Here is a 20,240-nt window from a genome sequence, read left to right as displayed (position 1 = left end):
CCATCCTTGTAATTTGAAACAGCATTGTCTTACAAATTCGGGAAACTTCCTATTGTTGAATTCTGATTTTCTGGATGGTTGAGTCCTAACTGTCAAAAGCGGAACTGTGAAATGATTTGGGAAGCTCTATGTCAGATGTACATTGTATCATCTTCATGTGTCTCACGGTGTCATGGTATTTTCTTGGTTTTATCAGTTGTAGGAGTGTTAATTTATCAATGTTCTGTTTCCAGCATTTCTCATTCTTTTCCTGTTGTTTAATTTAAGTAATTTGTTTTTATTAGCTAAATCATTTACTATTTTCTGCGAACTCTCTCTTTTTCATTTTGTTCACTATCTTTTGTGACTGAGCATTTTTGAATAGTTTGCTGTACATGTGTACGGAGAGGACCCAAACATACTTATGATTGTTTCTTCAATTAAAGGATAGCGGGATTAAGTATGTATTGTTGTCCTGATGAAGGGTTATTGGGGTGAAGGGAACATGGGTGGAGGTGTGTGATATGTTTGAAGAGATTAAGAAGCTCAGTCCCACTATATCTTTTAAAGGAAGTTATGATTATATTATATTTGATCCTCTCCTGGCACAAGTTCGGTGATATTGATGTCAATGCTTTATACTTTTGTACTTTGTCTCGTGCTACATAGTCTGAATTCGACTAATATCATCAATTATCACAGACTTAACCCATGTCATTTCACAGTGAGGTGATTTACTTGTCAAGTCGTCTTACAGTTGCAGACCATCCTTTCTTTAAGAAACTTGCTTTGGTTGGATTTTGACTTTCTGAATGGTTGAGTCCTGACTTTCAATAACGGAACTGTAAAATAACTTCAAAACCTCTACCCTAGATGTGCATTGAATCATCTGTATGCGTCTCATAGTGATGTGATGTTTTCTTTGTTTTGTCAGGTGTATATATTTGGGTATTCATAATTTCTCATTTTTCCTTACTGTTCAATTTAAGCAATTTGTTTTTATCAGCCAAATTATTTAGTCTTTTCTGTGAACTTCCTCTTGTCAGTTTTCTAGAAGAAGACGAAAATGTTGAAGAAGTTCTCTCAAGTCTTGACCGTTAGGAGACCATTGTCTGAGTTTTTGTTGCCAAGAAAAGTAAGCAATACTGAGGATGCTTTATTATTGTCCCGAAGCTTTGTTTCCCAAGCTGTGGCTAGACCAAACCCTGTGTCTGATGGTGATTCAGGCAAAGTATTTGTGGATTATACTATTTTCAAGGGAAAAGGTGCTCTCAGTATGTCCCCTATTCCACCAAAGTTCATCCAGCTCCAGTCCTGGGGTGGTACCAAGATAGACAGGAAGGGTGCAATGATGCTGAACTTTTTTTCCTGCCGTTGGTCCAAAAAAGTATGATTGGCAAAATAGACAAGGTTTTGCTTTGTCAGTTACAGAGATTGGAGCCCTAATAAGTCTTGGACCTTCCGAGTCTGCTGAATTTTTCCACGACCCATCAATGCAATCAAGTAACGCAGGTCAAGTTAGAAAGAAATTATCAGTTCAGCCGCTTGGAAATGGTGCCGGCTTCTCATTTTCATTGAATGTTAACAACTCGGTGTCTAAAACCAGTGACCAGTTCTATGTGCCCGTTTCTAAGGCGGAGTTTGAAGTGATGCGCTCAAGTTTCAACTACATCCTGCCGCGCATCATAGGTTGGGATCTGCTCTTTAATCCTCAGATGCCAGCAAGTGCCAATGTTAATCCTGAAACAAGGGAGCCAGGGATGGAGCCGGAGATGCACTTAAGTCCTGATCCTGAGTGGGATAGGTAGACAGTATACAAGATGTGCATTATCTGAAGTGTAAGTTGAATGGTAAAGCCTTTTTGTGGTCTAATCACTGACGGCGTGGCCGAATATGTCTGATCTGCGTAGAGATAGTACTCCAGTAAGCTTAACCTTATATTTTGATAAGCCGCGCAATGAGACACTAGTCATATATGTGAAAAGTAACCTGGTACATTTACAGTCGTAATATATGTTTGGTGTTTTGCTTTACTTTTGTTTGGTTTATTTTTCTTGGATAATTACCAACATTCAGTTGAGTCATTCACCATCATACGCCATCAAACCTAGTCCTACACTAGTCATTGTAGCTCTAAAATTTACTGTCCGACCCTAAGTCCCATTTGTTACCCAAATCAGTATATGCCATTTGCGGCTTTGCCTCATAAATTTACCTGCAGCCATATGTGCACATGGACTTAAAAATCTGTCATTACAACTCACATTGTGTCTTGGTAATTTGAATTTGTCATGACTCAAAATATGCACTTAATTTATTTAGTGACTTCAAATTTGACTCGAAATACACGGTCGTGATCAGAATTTATTAAGTGACTTAAATCTGTCATCGTGACTCAAAATATACCTAAGTCGTGATCAGAATTTAATGAAAGACTTGATCTTTGTGACTAAGATATGTGTCTTATAATCAAAATTTATTAAGCTGACTTAAAATTTTCAAATTTGGCCTAAAATTTGAATTAGGATCCAAAATTTATAACTTTGCACCAAAAATCTGTGTTAAAAATCTGCATGATTTATAAAGGCTGATACCATCATTAATGGGGCTGATACCATTTAATCGGTCCAACGGTCAGGATCGTTTAAGATCTTGAGATGGTATCAGCATTAGTAATGTTGGTACGAGCATTTATAAATCGTTAAAATCTGAGTTATTATCCAATGGCCAGCAGTAACCTCTTAAAAATGTCCTTTACTTTACTTTACACTAAAAAAATCATTTTTTACATAAAGTGATCAAAAATCTCATCACAATGTGAATCTCTATGAACCCTAAAATGAGCATAAAAAGAGGACCCTCTGTCTAAAACCCTTTGTCTGTAACTTTCACGCTAGAATCTAGATCCAGAAAAGGGCGAAAACGAAGGCGAAGAACAAGGGAAGATAAACCCTAGTTTAATTTTTTTTCCTTCTTCATCATTTTCTTACTGGTAAGTAACTGAATCTCTCTCCCACGATCTATTATTTAATCTTAATATATTTGACTGATCAGAACTAGATTTTATCCATTAATTTAATCAAAATTTCAGGTGAAATTTCGAATTTTAGTACTAATTTTTTAATGCTCATATACTGTTTGTTGAAATTCCTCAATGAATTTTTGTTTATACAGTGATGGGGGAAGGAAGAGGTTCAACACTGGTGCATATCTTGGTGGTTGCATTGAGTTTAGTAGCATTTGGGTTTGCAATTGCTGCAGAGCGTAGGAGAAGTACAGGTTCGATTGTGAAAGACGCAAAGACTGATGATTCTTACTGTGTTTATAACTCTGATGTAGCTACAGGTTATGGGGTTGGTGCATTTCTGTTCTTATTGGCAAGTGAATCATTGCTTATGGGGATTACTAAGTGTATGTGTTTTGGGAGACCTTTAGCACCTGGTAGTAATCGGGCTTGGTCGATTATTTATTTTGCGTGTTCGTGGATGACTTTTCTGGTTGCGGAGGCGTGTGTTATTGCTGGGGCAACGAAGAATGCGTATCATACTAAGTATAGGGGGGCAATTTATGCGCAGAATTTGACTTGTGAGACGTTACGTAAAGGTGTGTTTATTGCTGGAGCTGTCTTTGTTGTTGCTACGATGATTCTGAATGTCTACTTTTATATGTACTTTGTGAAGGCTACAACTCAGGCTGCTAAGATAACTAAAAGAGCTAGCTCGACTGTTGGGATGACTAGTTACCCATAGGTAGCAACAGATGATGAATACTGAGTATCTGAGCTGTAGTTTATGTTTTCTTATCTGAAAGTTGAATGAGAAGGTGATGTAAATGGTTGGATGTTGTTGTTATAGTTATTGTTATAGAGCTCTTTGTCAATGGGTATGGTGGTAGTTGCAGAACTAAAAATTCATGTAGTGAGGTGGAAAAATCGAATTCTATTTAGTATTTGAAACATGGAAATGTTGCTCATACTTTATTTGATACTTGAGATGTTTACAATTTAATAGTAGATTGTTAATTTTGTTAGCGAATTTGAACTTAATGTTTCTATGTGCTTACAGTTTCTGTGTTTCTTCAGTTACAGGCATTTTAATTTTCTGGTGCCAGTGATATCCTGTTAAGCATTCTCTTTCTTCGCTTACCATTAAGTTTATGTAAAGAGTGTTTGTAAGACAGGAGATTTGCTTTTCTGTGTAATCTCGCTTTATTTTATCAGTTAGCTAGTGTTCTGCACTTAGGTAGAAGAGCTATTTTACTGAAGAAAGTTTGCAGTTCTTCAGTGAATTAGGAGATCAATGTCAGGCTTAAGATTATCAAGTCATAAAACTGAAGATATATTGCTGTCTTGAAGCTTCATGTTTCAAGCTATAGGATCTTGTTGCTGTTGGTGACTCAGGCAGAGTTCATGCTCCTAATACTGTTTTCAAGGGCAAAGCTGCTCTCTCTTGGAGGAACCTTCCAAATATTGATTTTCAGCTTGAGAGACCTCCTGCATCTAAGACAGCTGCTAGTCATCCTAATCAGAGGAGATTGCTTAATGGGTCTGGTTTGAATTTGTAAACGTCACCATCTAACCAGGCTAATGTAGACGGGATGGATCTTTCCCCAGTAAGCAACAAGCAGGGGAAGTGATGAAGACGGTTTGTCGAATAATCCTCCTGCTGATCATGTCCAAGTTATGGAGATCCACCCTGTTGAGCCTACCTGGTTGAATGGGTTTGATGGGACGACGAGGAATGACGCATATGGACCTGTTGCTGCAAAAGCTATTTATGAGGGTGAAGAAGGTTATTGGGTTGTTGTTAGCTTGCGGCTTGCCTTATACTGATTTACAGAAGGTAAAAGTCTCATGGAGGAACATTCTTACTTGTGGCGTCGTCAAGATATCATGTGTTAGCTTTGCAAGAATGTCATTCATCAAATGAGTCGACAGGACATTCAAACTCGCAGATCCATCGCCAGAGCACTGTTCACCAGGTGCAAAGCTTGAGGCTTACTTTGATGAATTCCGGAAGACGCAAAGCTTGAGGCGAACTTTGAGAGTCCGGAAAGGTGCTAGATATGATGGTGCCTAAACATCATGTTGGACCAGAAGAACATGAGGTTCGTGTTTGTCTTTGACCTCATCCTGGTACCATTGATCTATTAACTTAATAGAATTATTATCAATTTTTATTTAAATTTGAGAAATGAAGGAAGGGATGATCAAAAATGGTTTGCATTTTCCTTCTTTGCTAACTTCATACCATAAATCAACTATTAGATAGAAATTACATCATTTCAATATGTGTTTATTGTGTTGCATCTGTTCTTATATATATGGTGATATCTACATTTTTGAATTGGTCTTCAGTTCCGAAACCGAAAATGGTGACTTTTACCCTGCTCCTAGGTTCTCACGGTCTACGCCCTCATATATCTTTTTCTTCCCTTCTAGACATGTTCACCTTATTTTGGGACTTTTCCTTTTACTTCTAAGTCGAGTCAGGCAAGTTATTCATTTATCCTCTGCGCAATGTGTATCAATGTATCAGACATGTGGAATGCATATGCCATTTCTTAGGCTGGTTGTGCTGTTATAATTTGAGGAAGCTTAGGTAGTCTGCTAAGTAAGTTACTGTATCATAATGATTAGTTAAGCGAGGCACTTGTTGTCAGGTTATGTAACTGTACTTTCTTTATGCAGTTCTGTCAATACCTTTTTTACTTGGAAAAGGTTAGGTTTATTCAGTTGGAGTACACTGATGTGAAAGAGAGCCTCCTGCAAGCTGCTCGTAAAGCTCCTGTTGGATCCCTTGGCTTCCGAGGTCAGTGCGACAAATGGGTCATCATAGTTCGATTGCTATTGGCGGAAATACCAGAGAGAACTGTCTTCATGTAGAAAGGCATGAAAATAGCTTTGAGGCTATACTTTGAGCTAACAAATGTAAGTCTGACTCTTCAAATTTGCACTGAATGAGGTGTTGCCTATTTTTCTGCTTACGTTGGTTAAACGCCAGCTTGCATTTTTCGTTTTTTCTTCTTTTCCGTATCTTTTTTATTTTGTATATATGTATGTTTTCTTTGACCTGCCAATATGGTATACTTTTGAACTTGTAAAATATTTTGTTATGTTTTTCAGGCTATTCGAGTGTTCATATAGGTGATTTGGAGTTGTTTTGGAATGTTGCGGATAAGTATGCAAGTACTTTCAGGCTTTCAGCTCAGACAGGACTCCCAATCTGATTGTGAGGCTGCGACGTGATATCATCCGGACAGTGCTTCGCAATATAAGCATCTCTTATTCTGGCATTCCACTTGTTGATGTTGCTCACAAGCTTGAGGTTGGACTCACTGAACCCTGTGGCGGATACTGAGAGCATTGTAGTGAAGGAGACTGGGGATGTTTACTTCACAAATGAACCTCAATCTCCTTTTTTTTTTTTGATCGGTAAAGAATTTGATGCTGGCGAGTTTCAAACTCAGGTCACTGGTATCATCACCCAGTGACTTTACCACTGTACTACAGTGACACCGGCGAACCTCAATCTCCTTTGAACTCGAGGATTGCTTTCTGCCTCAACATGCAGCATAATGAGGTTGTGTGCGCATTGCGAATCTCGCCAAATTCACATAAGAAGGAAAAAAAAAGTGCAGAAAAGAGGAGGGAGAGACAACAACAGGAGCAGGAGCTTGCAAAGCACATTGCCAAGGAGGATGACGATGAGTTCTATCTCACTTGCCAGCTTTTGTCGAGGAGCTTGCAAAGCATATTGCCAAGGAGAATGACGACGAGTTCTGATTCTCTCCTGCCAGCTTTTGTCGAGGAGCTTGCAAAGCATTTTCTGTTCTATGTAATCTCGCTTTATTTTATCAGTTAGCTAGCATTCTGCACTTGGGTAGAAGAACTGCTTTCTTATTTTACTGAAGAAAGTTAGTTTGCAGCTCTTCAATGATTAGTAGATCATTGTCAGGCTTAACATTATCAAAGAAAGTTCATAAAACTGAAGATATGTTGCTGTCTTGAAGCTTTATTCTACAAGCTACAGGAGCGGACGAGGATCCACTAAAATTTGAGAAATGCAAGGACGGGATGATCATACTTTGCTAATTTTCAATTGAAGTAGTTTTAGAGACTCAGACAAGAGGCATAAAGATATGAAAAGTTGAAAACTTAACCAAACTAGAACTCAGATATCTGATACTTCCATTCAAGTATTTACAGTACCATCATTAACATTAAAGAAGAACAAGCCAGAACTAAAGTGCAAAAATAAAGTCCCAAGATTGAGGAAGTGCACCCATTCAAGGACCCATGCCAGCAAAACCATCCATGTCAGGTCCAGCACCACCTTGATACATCATAGAAATAATCAGGTTGCAAAGACTCTCCAGCTCTTTCACCCTAGTATCAAGCCACTGGTAACGTCTTCAATTTACTTCTTGTCATCTGGTGCTAAATTCCTAGCAATCTTCTCTGAATTTCTCATATGATAAAGCATGACTCGACTTTCTGCTTGTGCTGTTTATCCTCTGTCTTGTACTTCTCTGCTTCTTGCACCATATTCACAATCTCCTCCTTCGACAACCTCCCTTGGTCATTAGTGATTGTAATCTTATTCTTCTGCCGTGGTCTTATCCTCAGCAGACACATTCAGAATACCATTTGGATCAATGTCAAAGCAAACAGTGATCTGAGGGACACCACGTGGCGCAGGTGGAAGTCCAGACAACTCGAATTCACCAAGCAAGTTGTTATCCTTGGTTCTTGCCCTCTCGCCTTCGTACACCTGAATCAACACTCCGGGTTGGTTGTCTGAGTAGGTAGAGAAAACTTGCTCCTTCTTGGTGGGAATAGTGGTGTCTCTTGGAATCAATGTAGTCATTACCCCTCCAGCTGTCTCGAGCCCAAGGGAGAGAGGAGTAACATCCGAGAACAAATCTCCACCGAAGACCTGATCAAATTCACTACCTAAAATCCCAGCCTGCACAGCTGCTCCATATGCCACAGCTTAATCGGGATTAATACTCTTGCATAGTTCCTTCCCATCAAAGAACTCCTGCAACAACTGTCGGAGAAAATGAGTTATTTAATAAACAGATTTTTGGTCTTGGTGTGGTTTGATCTCATGACCTAAGGGTATAAGGATACTCACTCATTTTTTAATGAATGAAATGGAACCTTTAGTCCCACATTGTGGAAAACTAAAGAGGTGCTCCACTATATAACCATGTGCTCATGGAAATGTAGTAATAACCATTGCGGCAAAAATACATGTTTTGACCCATGCCCATGCGCGTATACCATGCACCAAGTTCCTCTTCTACTCGTATTTATTTTTGGCGAATTTTTCTTTAGGAAATTAATTCCAAAAATATTTTCTTAAGAGTTTTATTTGTGGGAAATTCCTTTTACGAGTTTTAATTGTTTTTGAAGAAAACCAAAACTTAACTTGATTTGCAAGTATCTCATCCTATAAATATGACTCGAAATTCTGTTTTCAAAACACACAAGCAGCGACTATCTCTATGTCTACTTTTCTTCTTCTTCTTCTTCTTCTTATTTTTTGTGCGGCGTTTTACTTCCATCCCTGTTGTTGAGTTCAAGAGTGGGTAACTTGCGTTGTGCTAACTCAAGTTATATCGGGCAGTCTTATCCTGGACACATCTTCGCACGTTGGGGTTTAGCATTACTTTAGAGTATACCCGCGAACTAATGTGTTAAGGACAGCTTGTTGAACCTGTGATTCTGCCCTCATCAATTTGTTTGTGGTAGAGTTGTTTGATACGGTTCTTTATATTTATTGTTTGATACAACTGACGTTTCTTCTATTGTTGCAAGACACCAACAATCTTAACACATTAATATTCCTTGTAACAATGGGAAAGAATGACGTTGAAAGACCACAAAAGTTTAACGGAAAGGATTTCAAGAGATGGCAATCCAAGATGCTATTTTATCTAAGCCATCATGAACTGGATTATGTACTTGTTCCACATGATGAATTGATGAATGCTGAAGGTTTAACTGAGGAGGCGATCGAGTATAACAAGAGGTGTAATTTTCTGGCGAAAAATAATATCATGAATGGTTTGGAAGATGTGATGTATGATGTTTACAATGCTAAAGAAAATTTCAGTGCTTATGATTTGTGGAATGCGTTAGAAGCGAAGTATCAAGCGGAGACTGCAGGGAGCAAGAAATTTCTGGTGGCGAAGTTTATGGACTTCAAGATGACGAATGATAAGCCTGTTGTTGATCAATTCCTCGAATTTCAACAGATCATTAATGAGATTCTTGCTGAAGGTATGGTCATTGATGAGACGTTTCAAGTATCTGCGGTAATTGAGAAGTTACCATCTTCTTGGTCTGAGTACAAGAAAAGGCTAAGACATGAAACTGGCGAGATCAACATGGTTGAATTAGGAAAGAAAATTCAAGTGGAAGAGATGTTGTGCACCAAGGACAAGAATGTGTCTTCTGCAAGGGACATGAGTAACAAAGCTCATATGACTGAACACAGATCTTCTAAAGCTGGAAAAGGTGAGAGTAACAATCGTAACTCGAAGCGTGGTCCTCCCAAGAAAGGTATGTTTCGAAAACCAGAGTCTAGCATTACTAAAATTAAGGGTGCTTGTTATGCGTGTGGAGTTACTGGACATATGGCAGTTCACTGTAGACATCGTAAGGAAAAAGGATAGTGCTAACTTGGTTGAAAAGAACAAGGACGAGTTTTCTGCTGTAGTGTCTGAAGTTAATTTGGTGACCAATGTGATGGACTGGTGGGTAGACTCTGGAGCTACCAAGCATGTTTGTGGGAACAGAGACCTGTTCACCTCCTACCAGAGGGTAGGGGAAGGCGAGAAACTCTATATGGGTAACTCATCTGCATCAGAGGTTGCAAAAAGGAAAGGTCGGTCTGAAGCTCACATCTGGCAAGACTCTCACATTGAATGAAGTTCTTCATGTTCCAGACATCTGCAAAAATCTTGTTTCTTGTTCTGTTTTAGATGATAAGGGTTTTAAAGTTTCAATTGAGTCTGGAAAACTTATAGTAACTAAGGGCAATGATTATGTGGGTAAGGGTTATAAGACTGGGGGTCTTTACAAACTTAATGTAACCTGTCCTGAAGTGAAATTGAATGATTCTTCTGCTTACATGTGTGTGTCATCGAATGTTTGGCATGGTAGACTTGGTCATGTAAATTACAAATCAATGCATAAACTGGCTAGCGTAGGCTGCATACCCAAATTCACTTTAGATAAAAGTCATAAGTGTGAGATTTGCGTAGAATCTAAGCATGCTAAGAAATCATTCAGGAAGAATGTCCAGAGAAACACTAAACCCTTAGAATTGATTCATTCAGACGTAGTTGACATGAAGTCAGTTCAAACTAGAGGTGGTAAGAAATGGTTTGTCACTTTTATAGATGATTGTACGAGGTACTGTCAGGTTTATTTGCTTAGAGGGAAGGACAATGCCTTAGAAGCCTTTAAGATATATAAACGTGAAGTTGAAAACCAATTGAATGCTACCATTAAAACTTTTAGGTCTGACCGTGGTGGTGAGTATCTAATTCCTATTGGAGATTTCTGTGAAGAACATGGCATAATACATGAAACTACAGCCCCTTATTCACCTCAATCCAATGGTGTAGCTGAACGAAAGAACCGTACCCTTAAGGATATGATGAATGCCATGTTGATTAGTTCAGGATTACCTTCGAATTGTGGGGGGAGGCTATCCTCTCAGCCAATTACATCCTGAACAGAGTACCCTTTAAAGGATCAGATAAAAGTCCATATGAGTTATGGAAAGGTAAACAACCATCTTATGATTACTTCAAAGTGTGGGGGTGCTTGGCAAAGGTGGCCATCCCTCCTCCTAAGACAATAAGATAGGACCCAAAACCGTTGATTGTGTTTTTATAGGGTATCCTGAGCATTCTAGTGCTCATAGGTTTATGGTTGTGAGTTCTGAAATTTCTGACATAGGGTTGAATACTATCATGGAGTCTAGGGATGCTGAGTTCTTTGAGAATGTTTTTCCTATGAAACGTGATTCTCGAAAGAGATGTTTAGATGATCCCCTAGAATTTCATCATCCAGTCAGTCATTACCTTTAGAGGAAGATGAACCAGAAAAATAGAACCTAGAAGAGGTAAAAGGGTTAAAACTATGAAAACCTATCCTGGTTGCATTACATACCTAGCCGAGTCTGATCCTCAGACTTAAAGAAGCCATGACTTGTCCTGAAGCTCCGTGGTGGAAAGAAGCTTCAATTAGTGAAATGGATTCCATTCGAGAAAACGGTACTTTTGAACTTGTAGATTTACCTCCAGGGTCTAAGGCCATAGGTTGTAAATGGATTTTCAAGAGAAAACGTAATATAAATGGAACTATTGAAAAATACAAGGCTAGGTTGGTAGCGAAAGGCTATAAACAGATAGAAGGTATAGACTTCTTTGATACATATTCACCAGTAAGTAGAATTAGCTCCATTAGGATGTTAATTGCTATAGCTTCTGTCCATAACCTACAGATACATCAAATGGATGTAAAGACAGCGTTTTTGAATGGTGAATTAGATGAAGAAATTTATATGGAACAACCCGAAGGATTTGTAGTTAAAGGTTGTGAAAGAAGGTTTGTAAACTGAAGAAATCTTTGTATGGATTGAAACAAGCACCTAAACAGTGGCATGAGAAATTTGATCATGTGATGATTTCTAGTGGTTTTAGAATTAATGAATCTGATAAGTGTGTTTATACTAAACTTGTCAAGGATGCCTGTGTGATTGTATGCTTGTATGTTGATGATATGCTTATACTAGGTACAAACATGGATGTTATTAATACCACTAAGAAAATGTTGAATGAGAACTTTGACATGAAAGACTTAGGCCCCGCTGATGTCATATTAGGGATGAAGATTAGAAAAACTTCTAATGGCTATAGTCTGAGTCAGTCTCATTATGTTGAATCCATACTTAAGAAATATAATCAGTTTGACTGTAAACCTGTTTGCACTCCATATGATTCTTCTTGCAAACTCATGAAGAATAAGGGTGTAGGTGTTAACCAACTTGAATACTCGAGAGTCATAGGAAGTCTGATGTATTTGATGAATTGTACGAGACCAGACATTGCTTATGCTGTGAGTAGGTTAAGCAGGTATACTTGTAATCCAGGGCAGAAACATTGGGATGCACTTAATAGAGTGCTAAAGTACTTGAAGTACACAATGACCTTTTGTTTGAATTACGAAGGGTATCCGGCCGTCCTTGAGGGATTTTGCGATGCGAACTGGATAGCAGACTCAGAGGAGTCTAAGTCTACGAGTGGATATGTATTCACTCTAGCAGGTGCGTCTGTATCTTGGAAGAGTTCCAAACAGACATGTATAGCTCGCTCAACTATGGAGTCGGAGTTTATTGCGTTAGATAAAGCAGGAGAGGAGGCCGAATGGCTAAGAAACTTTTTAGAAGATATTCCTCTCTGGCATAGGCCTGTGCCAGCTATATCTATACATTGTGACAGCAAATCTGCAATAGGTAGAGCTAAAAATAGCTTCTACAATGGAAAGTCTATACATATGCGTAGAAGACATGATTCTTTGAAATTACTAATCTCAACAGGCGTTATTTCCATAGATTGGACAAGGTCCAAGGAGAATATCGCGGACCCTTTGACGAAAGGCTTGTCCAAGGAGATAGTTAGTAAAGCATCGAAGGGGATGGGGCTTAGGCTCAAATAATTAAACTTGCCATGAAGGATACTCAACCTTGCTGACTGGAGATTCCAAGATCAAGGTTTCGAATGAGACAACTAATTTGTGGTGTTAAAGGTAAACACTATCAGAGAATTTATCTGTCCCTTCCCTATGGTGTTGATGTGATAGTGTGACTGCATGTGGAGGATGACTTTTAATTAAGTCTTAATGAGTTCTATAGTTTCAATTTAAGATTGAAGTGGGGTGTAGCAGTAAACACTCTTGATGGAACTCACCTATCTGAATGAGGAAGTGGGTCGCTTCCTATGAGAATGGAGCCAATTCTTAGAGCATTCTGAGAAACAGGATATGTCCAGGGCCAAAATGGACAAAACGGCACGAACTTAGCAACACTTGGAGGATATCATGCGTGGATTATTGAACTACACCAAACGCTAGCAGTTCAAGACATCGCGTTCACTGTTAGCTAGTAGTTCCGGTAACTTCTCACTAAGCAAGGTTCAAGACCTCATGGACACCTTTGCCTAAATGGTATTTTCCGTACTCTGATTTTTTCGTTTTCCGAGATTTCATTCATGTGGGGGATTGTTGGAGAAAATGAGTTATTTAATAAAGATTTTTGGTCTTGGTGTGGTTTGATCATGACCTAAGGGTCTAAGGATACTCACTCATTTTTGAGTGAATGAAATGGAACCTTTAGTCCCACATTGTGGAAAACTAAAGAGGTGCTCCACTATATAACCATGTGCTATGGATATGTTGTAAAAAATGGGTGGAGCGGGGGAAAAATACATGTTTCGACCCATGCATGCGCGTATACCATGCACCAAGTCCTCTACTCGATTTTTTTTGGGAAATTTTTCTTTAGGAAATTAATTCCAAAATATTTTCTTAAGAGTTTTATTTGTGGGAAATTCCTTTTACGAGTTTTACTTGTTTTTGAAGAAAACCAAAACCTAACTTGATTTGCAAGTATCTCATCCTATAAATATGACTCGAAATTCTGTTTTCAAAACACACAAGCAGCGACTATCTCTAGGTCTACTTTCTTCTTCTTCTTCTTATTTTTTGTGCGGCGTTTTACTTCCATCCCTGTTGCTGAGTTCAAGAGTGGGTAACTTACGTTGTGCTAACTCAAGTTATATCGAAAAATACATGTTTCGACCCATGCCCATGCGCGTATACCATGCACCATGTTCCTCTTCTACTCGTATTTATTTTTGGGAAATTTTTCTTTAGGAAATTAATTCCAAAAATATTTTCTTAAGAGTTTTATTTGTGGGAAATTCCTTTTACGAGTTTTACTTGTTTTTGAAGAAAACCAAAACCTAACTTGATTTGCAAGTATCTCATCCTATAAATATGACTCGAAATTCTGTTTTCAAAACACACAAGCAGCAACTATCTCTAGGTCTACTTTTCTTCTTCTTCTTCTTATTTTTTGTGCGGCGTTTTACTTCCATCCCTGTTGCTGAGTTCAAGAGTGGGTAACTTACGTTGTGCTAACTCAAGTTATATCGAAAAATACATGTTTCGACCCATGCCCATGCGCGTATACCATGCACCATGTTCCTCTTCTACTCGTATTTATTTTTGGGAAATTTTTCTTTAGGAAATTAATTCCAAAAATATTTTCTTAAGAGTTTTATTTGTGGGAAATTCCTTTTACGAGTTTTACTTGTTTTTGAAGAAAACCAAAACCTAACTTGATTTGCAAGTATCTCATCCTATAAATATGACTCGAAATTCTGTTTTCAAAACACACAAGCAGCGACTATCTCTAGGTCTACTTTTCTTCTTCTTCTTCTTCTTATTTTTTGTGCGGCGTTTTACTTCCATCCCTGTTGCTGAGTTCAAGAGTGGGTAACTTACGTTGTGCTAACTCAAGTTATATCGAAAAATACATGTTTCGACCCATGCCCATGCGCGTATACCATGCACCATGTTCCTCTTCTACTCGTATTTATTTTTGGGAAATTTTTCTTTAGGAAATTAATTCCAAAAATATTTTCTTAAGAGTTTTATTTGTGGGAAATTCCTTTTACGAGTTTTACTTGTTTTTGAAGAAAACCAAAACCTAACTTGATTTGCAAGTATCTCATCCTATAAATATGACTCGAAATTCTGTTTTCAAAACACACAAGCAGTGACTATCTCTAGGTCTACTTTTCTTCTTCTTCTTCTTATTTTTTGTGCGGCGTTTTACTTCCATCCCTGTTGCCGAGTTCAAGAGTGGGTAACTTACGTTGTGCTAACTCAAGTTATATCAAAAAATACATGTTTCGACCCATGCCCATGCGCGTATACCATGCACCATGTTCCTCTTCTACTCGTATTTATTTTTGGGAAATTTTTCTTTAGGAAATTAATTCCAAAAATATTTTCTTAAGAGTTTTATTTGTGGGAAATTCCTTTTACGAGTTTTACTTGTTTTTGAAGAAAACCAAAACCTAACTTGATTTGCAAGTATCTCATCCTATAAATATGACTCGAAATTCTGTTTTCAAAACACACAAGCAGCGACTATCTCTAGGTCTACTTTTCTTCTTCTTCTTCTTCTTCTTATTTTTTGTGCGGCGTTTTACTTCCATCCCTGTTGCTGAGTTCAAGAGTGGGTAACTTACGTTGTGCTAACTCAAGTTATATCGAAAAATACATGTTTCGTCCCATGCCCATGCGCGTATACCATGCACCATGTTCCTCTTCTACTCGTATTTATTTTTGGGAAATTTTTCTTTAGGAAATTAATTCCAAAAATATTTTCTTAAGAGTTTTATTTGTGGGAAATTCCTTTTACGAGTTTTACTTGTTTTTGAAGAAAACCAAAACCTAACTTGATTTGCAAGTATCTCATCCTATAAATATGACTCGAAATTCTGTTTTCAAAACACACAAGCAGCGACTATCTCTAGGTCTACTTTTCTTCTTCTTCTTCTTATTTTTTGTGCGGCGTTTTACTTCCATCCCTGTTGCTGAGTTCAAGAGTGGGTAACTTACGTTTTGGTAACTCAAGTTATATCGAAAAATACATGTTTCGACCCATGCCCATGCGCGTATACCATGCACCATGTTCCTCTTCTACTCGTATTTATTTTTGGGAAATTTTTCTTTAGGAAATTAATTCCAAAAATATTTTCTTAAGAGTTTTATTTGTGGGAAATTCCTTTTACGAGTTTTACTTGTTTTTGAAGAAAACCAAAACCTAACTTGATTTGCAAGTATCTCATCCTATAAATATGACTCGAAATTCTGTTTTCAAAACACACAAGCAGCAACTATCTCTAGGTCTACTTTTCTTCTTCTTCTTCTTCTTATTTTTTGTGCGGCGTTTTACTTCCATCCCTGTTGCTGAGTTCAAGAGTGGGTAACTTACGTTGTGCTAACTCAAGTTATATCGAAAAATACATGTTTCGACCCATGCCCATGCGCGTATACCATGCACCATGTTCCTCTTCTACTCGTATTTATTTTTGGGAAATTTTTCTTTAGGAAATTAATTCCAAAAATATTTTCTTAAGAGTTTTATTTGTGGGAAATTTTTCTTTAGGAAATTAATTCCAAAAATATTTTCTTAAGAGTTTTATTTGTGGGAAATTTTTCTTTAGGAAATTAATTCCAAAAATATTTTCTTTAGCACAATTGGCTCTAGAGTTGGCAGAAAAATCTGCAATTAAGCGTGCTCGGGAGGGAGCAATCCAGGGATGGGTGACCTCTCGGGAAGTTGTTTCTGGATGACCGCATCGACGCCCATTGAAAATCCTGCACTTCCAGATAACCGCAGTGGCTAAGTGGGGACAATATCGGTGGAGGGACGGGTCATTACAGAGATGGACCATCTGTAAGTATTTGGAAACACGCTTCATAAAGAAAAGTTTTACCGTGAGCTTCCTCCAAATTATCAAGAGTTATTTGGATCACTTCAGCTTCAGTTACACCGATGAAATTTTCTCGATCAATTTCCCTAACCAGAGCAAGAAATGGCTAGACTGCAAGCCTAATATTTTGAAAACGAGCATACGATCAACGAGCATCTCGGTTTCCCGGGTTCCATGTCAGTGAGACGAAAGCCCATACTAACGATTACCCTATGAAAAAAATATGGTCATTAATTGTACACAAAATTGGTTAATAAGATCAAAATCAACAATTCCTGGGTGAAAAAGACATCTAGATTTTGATATTGTTTAAATGGACAAAAATGTAAAAATAGCTAAAATGTAAACAATTTCATCCTACCCATTTTCAAATACTTTTCTTATTTTTAATTTACATCAGGATGCATCCAGTTTCCTCCTTGTTATTTTTTAAGTATAAGCCAGGATTAATCCAGTTTCAGTGTTGCTATTTTTTTGGTGTCGATTTCACCCATACTAATTTTTACTCGTCCATTAAAATCATATTTTAAAAATATTTGGACAAATGACTCATTTTCCGTTAGTTGTACGGTACGATCGCTTGCAGTTGCACATTGATAGCTTGCACGGTGATGGCCAATGAAGATGCACTCTGATTTTGGGAGTGCGGCTGCCATGTATAGTTGGGTTAATTATAATGCGACCCGAAAAGTAACTTGCCAAGTCATGAAGGGGAATATACATAACATGATGCCATGGACATCTGTTTTGGTTGCTGTCAGTGGTTGAAATATAGATGACGTTTTACAAAATTTGAAAAATAATGCAACTTTTTGCAGAATCTAGTGTAACATGGTTATCGTTTGTTTTTTTTAAGGCACCCATTACAATCACCACTAATGGTGTTTGACTTCTGTTAAGAGATCTGGGCACCAATCCCAGCAGCCGGAATTTATGACTAACAAAAAAACATCAAGTGATATTTCGACACTCATCTACTGTGTAATAGATGACACGTCCAACCTCTCCTACTCCTACAGTCCTACTTGCTCACATGCAGTCGTCGTCTTCCAAGAATAAGCTCTGAAATGATTTATTAGGAGATGAGTATTAAACTAAAGATGGAAACTGATTAAACAATTTTAAACAGTGTACTGCAAAGAGTCAAAAGATATAAAGACACAAAATAATAACGTTGACAGTAACAGTCTGAAATTTTACTAACAGAAAACGAAACATCATTTTGTTACTAAAATGAGCTCATAAATCCGCAAATAGTTCTAGTGCATGTGTAAGGCATATAGTTCTTCATGGAGTTCATAAATCCGCAAATAGGAAGACTAAACATAGCTAAAGACAATGAGTTCCTCAGTCTGACATGCAAAGATCACTTAATTATCTATCCAAGAGGGAGTTCTGTGTTGGCATTGGCTTTAGCACAAACGGCAGGAATATCTGACCTGCATCATATGCATACGTAATCGTATTCAAGCAGATCTCTTCTAACTTTCTGCTAAGCCCATGCAAGTGGTAATTGATGCTTCCCCATGGCTTTCTACTTACACCAGCCTTCAACAGAGATAACCAATGGGTATCATTACACAATGGCTTGAGAGATAGGAAAGCTCCATAATTAAAGAAGAAAGCGAAGGTTAAATAATGAGAGAGTTTCCAAAACAGAAATTAACTGTGCACCTGGGTATCCGTGAAAGTACCCAAGAGGTCTTTATGCTTAACATATTTAGCAGCATTGTTCCCATTAGTGGCGAGAAGAAATTTAGAAACACCGTCATCTCTTTCATGCAAGGTTTCCGAAGAGACCCAATCTTCCTTGGATGTTTGTACAACCCACCAACAAAAGGGTGATTATAATGATAAAAAACATTATTCCAAGCTAATTTGCAATCAAAAACAAATTCGGTACTCGGATTAAAAAAATGTGAAATGTAATGATACATGTTTAATCTTCTTTACAAGTAGTAGAATGAATATGCAGGATACCCAGATCAATAATTCCTACTATAAGTTATTACATTATGCGATTTGACCCCCTTATAGCGGGGATGGAACCCCAGTGGGTGCACGACACAATTTCGTGTTGTTTTTCAACTATCTTATGAATAATCAAATAGTGTTTGGCTTATCTGCCAAACATAAAAAATGGGTCATTCAATATTCTCCACCAATTGACTTCCTTATATTGACCTTGTAGAGTCTAAAAACTAACTCAAGAACAGGATGCCTGAAAGATTCAACCTGGCTTTCCATTACTGAATGCAGATTTTAACATAAACAAAGAAGAAATATGGGTAGTTTTTTTCAGATGTTCATCAAAATTCTTTATACAATTCTGACATTCAATATACAGTACTGTGTGTTCAAAACCAACGCGCAAAATGATATGGGCAATGTTTTTCACTTGTGTTCAGGAGGTAATATCACTTCTAAGACATATCAGTCAAATGTTAATCTTGTTCTGTCTTCTTTAACAAATCCATTCAACTATAACATTACCGGTAATGGATACAATAACGACACGATCGGTCAAAAGCCTAATACCGCTTATGGATCTTATCAGTGCAGAGGTGATATTACACCAGAAGAATGTCAATACAGTCACTACAAGAAAAGTTGGATTAAGCGACCAGGCATTTTTGGTTGGAAAATCCCATATTGAGTCGCTCTAACCCTTAAAGCGACTTAATTTGGCTCTCGCTCTCGAGTTGCAAAAGGTGGGATTTCTACAAGTCTAGAGCAGCTAGGCAATCGCTTTAGTAATCAAGCAACTATCATGTAGCGTCTTTTTTCTTAATTGCTTCATGGCTAGACCGACCTCCCTAGAGCAAGCAAAATAGTGATCACTTTAAAGCTAGACCAACCAAAATACAACAAGTAAAATGTTGATCACTTCATAGATAGACCAATCATAATAGAGCAAGTGAAATACCTGAAGTTGGTTGCTTACATTTTTGAGCTACCAAATGTTTTTCCCTGAAGTTGGTTGCTTACGTTTTTGAGCTACCGAAGTTGGTTGCTTACATTTTGAGCTACCAAACTTTTTTCCTTGAAGTTGGTTGCTTACATTTTTGAGCTACCCCGCTACATCTGTTGTTCTGGTGCCGGAAGTATCTGGCCTATTTCGATTTAGATAATCCTAAATAGAAATTAAAATTAAAATTACAATTAAAATTGATACTAAAACAAATCATGAACCAAATAAAAAACTGAATCATGTTTTATTATATCACATAGATCAATTTACATCATTTCTTAAAAAAAAGACAATCTTTAGAGGAACAAAAAGATCAGAAATACAAACTAATCATTTCTTTAAAAAATGATGATTACAATTTCCTCAATTTTGAAACTAAAGATGAACACTCCTTCGACTTTGTAGCACCAAGCTCATAATAAGAGATTCATACTGCCATCATTCTTGTGTTTAAGTTCCTCTCTGATCATTCATCATTCAAGTGTAAAGAAACCAACAAATCCTGAATCTCCACAACTTGTAGTCTGCTTTTTGCCCAAATGGATAGATGCAGTTGGAGGATACTTGGTAATTAACACGTGTGGAATTGCCAAGAGATTCAAACAAGTTAGTTTTCACGAGAAACACAAAGAGACGAGATTGATACTATGAACTTAACAAACTGCAGAAAAAAAATGAACCAGAATAACAAAAGGCGAAA

The 20,240-nt window shown here is 37.6% G+C and overlaps 1 protein-coding gene and 2 pseudogenes across 1 annotated transcript; 2 read left to right on the top strand and 1 right to left on the bottom strand.

Annotated features, from left to right (window-relative positions):
• The first annotated feature begins 1,030 nt into the window (after positions 1-1,030).
• LOC113360986 lies at positions 1,031-1,981 on the top strand (annotated as a pseudogene).
• Positions 1,982-2,818: 837 nt separating this feature from the next.
• LOC113355431 lies at positions 2,819-4,013 on the top strand. Its single transcript, XM_026598285.1, has 2 exons — positions 2,819-2,971; positions 3,154-4,013. Exon 2 carries the CDS (start codon positions 3,156-3,158, stop codon positions 3,726-3,728), a length of 573 nt encoding a protein of 190 aa, XP_026454070.1. The 5' UTR covers positions 2,819-2,971; positions 3,154-3,155; the 3' UTR covers positions 3,729-4,013.
• A 3,434-nt stretch (positions 4,014-7,447) lies between these two features.
• LOC113359094 lies at positions 7,448-18,816 on the bottom strand (annotated as a pseudogene).
• Positions 18,817-20,240: the final 1,424 nt, after the last annotated feature.

The sequence above is a fragment of the Papaver somniferum genome, chromosome 3 (genome assembly GCF_003573695.1).
Source record: "Papaver somniferum cultivar HN1 chromosome 3, ASM357369v1, whole genome shotgun sequence".
Lineage (NCBI taxonomy): Eukaryota > Viridiplantae > Streptophyta > Magnoliopsida > Ranunculales > Papaveraceae > Papaver > Papaver somniferum.
This window is presented reverse-complemented; position numbering and strand designations above follow the sequence as displayed.